Below are 6,060 nucleotides of genomic sequence, written 5' to 3' on the forward strand. Positions count from 1 at the left end.
ATTACCAACAGCTTCTCTCTTCTCTTTCTCAAATTCTTTTCCTTGCCCAACAACTTCCCTGATCCTTCCGACATGGCCGTCGACTCGGTGATGCCGTCTCTGCTGGGCCCACCGGCGTGCGAGAAGGACGCAAAAGCACTCCAGTTCATCGAGGAGATGACCCGGAACGTGGACCCGGTCCAGGAGAGGGTGCTCGGGGAGATACTCAGCCGGAACGCGGAGACCGAGTACCTGAGCCGGTTCGGGCTCGGCGGCACGACGGACCGCAACTCCTTCAAGGCCAAAGTCCCCGTGGTGACCTACGAGGACCTCCAACCCGAGATCCAGCGCATCGCCAGCGGCGACCGGTCCAACATCCTGTGCTCTCACCCCATCTCCGAGTTCCTCACCAGGTGCAATTTCATTGAACCGGTTGAGTTTATCTTTCCCTTTTTGGGGGAAAAGAAGCTTGGAATCTTTTCTTTATGATTTTATTTTATCTTATTCTATCTATGGAAGATGATGATCTTAATTAATGTATGGAGCATATGATAATGAGGACAAATATTCGCAGCTCGGGTACTTCGGCTGGAGAGCGAAAGCTGATGCCGACCATTCAAGAAGAGTTGGACCGTCGCCAACTACTCTACAGCCTCCTCATGCCGGTTATGAACCTGTGAGTAATATGCCCTAAAAAACAAATGATGGCGGCTATACCCAAATGTTTTCTGAATGGGTATTCAATAATAATAATAATAATAATAATAATAAACTTTTTTTTTAGTTTGCATTTCCTTGTAAGTATATCCCCAAAAAGATCCTATATTGAATTGTGTAGTTTGTCCGAACGAAGTCTTGTTAGAAGAGTTATAATGCTCCGAGTGTGTTAATATTGTCTCATAAAATGAGTCAAGATAACATTCCTCTTACAAAAGAATCAAGTTGTTTTGGAAGCGATATCTGATATTTTTTTTTTCTTTCTTTCTTTGGTGATGTGTAGTTATGTGCCTGGACTGGACAAGGGCAAGGGCCTCTACTTCCTCTTCATCAAGGCGGAGACCAAGACGCCGGGCGGCCTCGTGGCTCGCCCGGTGCTCACAAGCTACTACAAGAGCGAGCACTTCAAGACCCGCCCCTACGATCCGTACAACGTCTACACGAGCCCGAACGAGGCCATCCTCTGCGCCGACTCCTTCCAGAGCATGTACACCCAGATGCTCTGTGGCCTCCTCATGCGTGAGGAGGTCCTCCGGGTCGGCGCCGTGTTCGCCTCCGGCCTCCTCCGTGCCATCAAGTTCCTCCAGCTCAATTGGCAGCAGCTAGCCCACGACATCGCCTCCGGTTCCCTCAACCCTAAGATCACTGACCCTGCCATCCGGGAGTGCATGTCCGAGATCCTAAGCCCTAACCAGGACGTCGCAGATCTCATTCGAAAGGAATGTTCCGGGGAGAATTGGGATGGGATCATAACTAGGATTTGGCCCAACACTAAGTACTTGGATGTGATTGTGACTGGGGCTATGGCTCAATACATACCAACCCTACAGTATTATAGTGGTGGCTTGCCCATGGCATGCACTATGTATGCATCATCCGAGTGCTACTTTGGGCTAAACCTAAAACCCATGTGCAAGCCCTCAGAGGTCTCGTACACCATCATGCCTAACATGGCATACTTCGAGTTCCTCCCACATGACCCGGCAGCCCCACCCCTGTCCCGGGACTCCCCTCCCCAGCTCGTCGACCTGGCGGATGTCGAGGTCGGGAAGGAATACGAGCTCATCATCACAACCTACTCAGGCCTCTGCCGGTACCGGGTCGGTGACATCCTCCTGGTCACTGGGTTCCACAACGCTGACCCACAGTTCCGCTTTGTGCGGCGGAAGAATGTGCTCCTGAGTGTAGATGCGGACAAGACGGACGAGTCCGAGCTCCAGAAGGCTGTGGAGAGCGCGTCGGCACTCCTCCGCGAGTTCAACACCAGCGTGGTCGAGTACACGAGCTATGCCGACACCAAGACCATCCCGGGGCACTATGTCATCTACTGGGAACTGCTCGTGAAGGAGGCGACCAACGCACCGACCCACGAGGTGCTCAACCAGTGTTGCCTCGCCATGGAAGAATGCCTCAACACAGTCTACCGGCAATGCCGGGTCGCGGATAACTCGATCGGGCCTCTAGAGATCAGGGTGGTGAAGAACGGCACATTCGAGGAGGTCATGGACTACGCAATCTCTAGGGGCGCTTCGATCAATCAATACAAGGCGCCAAGGTGTGTGAACTTCACGCCTATAGTGGAGCTTCTCGACTCAAGGGTGGTCTCGGCGCACTTCAGCCCTAGCGCGCCGCACTGGACCCCGGAACGACGTTGCTGACCGGACGAGGATTGTGGTTGGATCTAAGTCGGATCGACCGGAAAAAAGGGAACAAGCTTTTGCTCCTGTCTCTGCCATATCATATCTCTTTTGTGCTGGACATTTCCTTAGCTTTTCAAAAGTCTCTCTCTCTCTCTCTCTCTCTCTCTCTCTCTCTAGCTTCTCTTTTGAATTCCCCCCCACTTTTCTATGTGTTTGGTGCGCAATAATAAGTTCAGATAATCTGGGCGAATGATGTAATTGTCAATGTGGTGTAAGCCTCCATGTTTGTTCCGTTTTGTGTCTGCTTCCCCCCCTTCGCTTTTGTCTTTCGCAAAAGTTGAAGACAAAGACTTGTAAGAAAGCGGGCTCTGTCGTGGTGATGACGGGAAATGGCAATTTGTTCTCGAATGGTGGAAACCATCGAGGGGCAATGTCGTGAATTCGGATGGGGATCGTGTAGGCATCTTGTGCATGGAATTTTGTTCACGTGCTTGATATTCCCTCTGCGAACTAGGGTTTCCTTGTTGTTTGGTTGGGTTAATGTTGATGGCCAAAGATTAGTTTTCTTCATTTCGCCTAGCTTTTTTGGAAGCTTATCATGAGGTTTTTAGTGGGTGGATGGGCATGTGACTACTGTATAATACTTAGAAAACTTTCTTCCCTTTCCATATGCGTCGTTATTATTTTTGTTCTTCAGTATTACTTGTGTTGACACCAAACATTGGAATTTGATCCTTTGTGTAGTGCAAGCAACTAGCATCAAATGTAAACCAAAAAAAAAAAAAAAAAATCAAATTATCAATGTTGTTATTGATTAAAAAAAAGGGGTAAAGTACGTTAGTTTCGATATTCTGAATTGTGGCAATTAATTTTCGACAAGTAGTTTCCTTTGAGATGCATTACAGTTTTTTCGACATTTAAAAGAACCGATAAAAATGTTACTGAGGAGTAAACTTAGGTATTAGTAATTGGGAAGACATGGATCACACATATAAATCTTATTATATTCATATGAAGGGAAAAAATAGGGGATCAAAGTCCAAACCACTCCTTCAATTTGCTCCTCTAATTGACTAGTCTCGATGGAGAACTTCAACCCCAGAAAGTTTGTTTGCTTTCGAAACTTGTAGAATCCATGCATATGTTGACCTACTAATTCGAGGGCACGAAGATGCCCCTCTCTATATATATTCGCCCAAGAGGGTGACACATTCTATAACTTATTAGGCACATAGCCAATGTCGGCCACATTATATTGTTCTAATCTACATCATTGCCTAATATTCATTAGGAGAAAATTGTGTGACGTTCGTTCACCCGTCTTATCTTTTTCCGTCCCCTTTTCTTGCCACATAACTCTAGTCTTTTTCCAATATTTAAAAGTCTAATCGTACTGACGCGTCTAATAAGAGAACAAAACCTTAATTATATTGTCTCTACCTAGCTAGGGTTTGCCATCATTTGCTCCCACTAATAAGAACAAAGCTACTAACCATTTCGTGTAGGATTCGTCCTTTGACCTCTATGGAGTAATCGGGATACGATTGTGTTCGACAAGAGCAAATTTATAGTTATATCTTAGCAATCCGTAGGATTCTTTTAAAGAAACAATCAACGAAATGTTACATACGTCGATACTTGATTAGTTCTCCAAGACCCACAAGTCAACGACACTATCGTTAGTAGTGTTCAAACAAGTAATTAACAAACATGTTTTAAGTTGTTAATAGTTAATACACAGCAGTGCTGGAGCCCACAAGCAATTCTAGATGCAGACAGCTTTTAGCCTATGAATACAAACACCAAGTGAATATTTTAAAGCTTGATCAGTCATAATTTTGCAAAAAAGCAATGCACAATCAACGAATGAGCAAACAAATGCACAATCAACTAATTACTAGTTTGGATTTGGGCCCATGAATAACTATTATTATTATAATTTCTTCCTTTTGTAATCAAGAGTTGTTACGGATCGGTAGGCGGGTTCGAGCCCCATTAGTCCCGACGGAATCAAATCCAACAAAAAATACATTAATTTGTATCTCCATTTGGATGTGAAAAGAGATACAAATAAAATAGTCGAATTTCATTTCCAATAGGGATTGGATTTCTCTTCTTTTTTTTCTTTTTTTGTTTCTCATTTCTCATCAAAAAAATAAAAGAATTTCCATTCCATCAATCAGTATTGATTGATGGGATAGAGACATATGTGGATTGCTATGATTCTAGAGCTACTTTTATAAGTGAAATTTTAGAAATGCTAATTATAACAGAATCTTTTGCTAGATGTAGTTCTAGTTTAAGGGTGAACCAAGATAAATATTTGTGTCTCAATTTCTCTTTCTCACATTTACTCTTGATTTCTTTGTGATTGTGCGCCTAATCCTAGCATCTTCTAGCATCCCAAAATGTGCATTGTATAATGTTTTCTTTTTTCTAAATATAGTGTAGTACATTAATAACTTTTTAGTCGGTGAAATTTTTTGTTGTAATAATAATTGATAAGATACCTATTTTCCGAGCTTTAATTTATTCACATTCAAATTTTGTCATACATGCGGGTATAACTTTGTGGAATGTACCCGATTACAATAAGCTTGCATGTAGAATTGTGAAAATTACCAAAAAAGTTCTAAACATATTACAATGTGTCAATTCAATTCTAAACCCTTTTTTTTTGTCGATTTAATCCTAAACCTTTTGCAATTGTATCAATTTAGTCCATTTGACAAATTTTGGCCAGGTGACATCTAATATTGTAAAATTTTTAAATTTTCTTGAATTATTTTATTTTATTTTTTGAATTTTACATTTTCTTTTTCTTTTCTTTTTTTTCTTTCCCTGTCCATTTCCCTGTTCTACCTCCAACCGGTCTTCGGACCTTGACAATCGGCGAAAGGACGACTAGCGAGGCTCTCACCGGCCTTGCCATGATTGGGCGAGGCTTTACCATCCTAGCCTGGCGATGGAGAGGTCCAGCCTTGACATGGCTAGGTGAGGCTTGGCCTATCTCTCCCTACCACGGCGAGGTCGAGCCTTTACCCGCTTTGGCGAGGCCGGTGAAAGCCTCACTGGTCATCCTCCGGCCGATCCTCGACTCGGCGACTAGTTGGAGGTAGAACAAGGAAGGAGAAGGGAAAGGGAAAGAAAAAAATGAAAAAATTCAAAAAAAAATTAAAATATTAGGTCACCCGGCCAACCGGCATCTACGTCGGCACCAGCCAATCAAAATTCGCCGGATGTACTGAATTGACATAATTGCAAAAGATTTAGGATGAATTGGCAAAAAAAAAAAAAACGATTTAAAACCGAAATCACACAATTCAATAGGTTTGGGACTTTTTGGTAATTTTCCCCTATACAAGTAGAATTAGTAAGGAAAATATTTATATGGCACATTATTTTATATGAAGCTAATGCTAGTGAGGCAATAATTTTACGACAAATATTAAGTAGATAGACTGTGTAACCAATTTTTTACACATCCCACACCAAACAAATAAGTCCTACTAGACATGGCTATGGGTCCCATTGGAGACCGGACCAATCTAATATATCATACTAAAAGTGACTTTCGCATAATAAATGCATTGATTTTAGAGAAAATGAAACAATTGGTCCTTGAATTTTGGCGCAATGTGCAATCTGATCTCTTAAATTTTGATTTAACCAATATAGCTCATGAAATTTTGCACGATGTGCAATGTGGTCCCTAAACTTTCAA

At 42.8% G+C, this 6,060-nt stretch overlaps 1 protein-coding gene across 1 annotated transcript; it reads left to right on the forward strand.

The window, feature by feature from the left end:
• On the forward strand, nucleotides 1–2,833 carry LOC115747070 (probable indole-3-acetic acid-amido synthetase GH3.1). The gene is made up of 3 exons (XM_030683106.2): nucleotides 1–392; nucleotides 554–655; nucleotides 980–2,833. Exons 1-3 carry the CDS (start codon nucleotides 73–75, stop codon nucleotides 2,352–2,354), a joined length of 1,797 nt encoding a protein of 598 aa, XP_030538966.1. The 5' UTR covers nucleotides 1–72; the 3' UTR covers nucleotides 2,355–2,833.
• The last annotated feature ends 3,227 nt before the right edge of the window (nucleotides 2,834–6,060 follow it).

This window comes from Rhodamnia argentea, chromosome 1 (assembly GCF_020921035.1).
Source record: "Rhodamnia argentea isolate NSW1041297 chromosome 1, ASM2092103v1, whole genome shotgun sequence".
Classification (NCBI taxonomy): domain Eukaryota; kingdom Viridiplantae; phylum Streptophyta; class Magnoliopsida; order Myrtales; family Myrtaceae; genus Rhodamnia; species Rhodamnia argentea.

What these genes read in the sequence shown, in the direction of transcription:
- LOC115747070 (XM_030683106.2), top strand. Translation starts at nt 73, where the DNA reads ATGGCCGTCGACTCGGTGATGCCGTCTCTGCTGGGCCCACCGGCGTGC. An exon ending in ATCTCCGAGTTCCTCACCAG is followed by an intron (nt 393 to 553) that starts GTGCAATTTCAT and finishes AAATATTCGCAG; the next exon opens with CTCGGGTACTTCGGCTGGAG. An exon ending in CTCATGCCGGTTATGAACCT is followed by an intron (nt 656 to 979) that starts GTGAGTAATATG and finishes GGTGATGTGTAG; the next exon opens with TTATGTGCCTGGACTGGACA.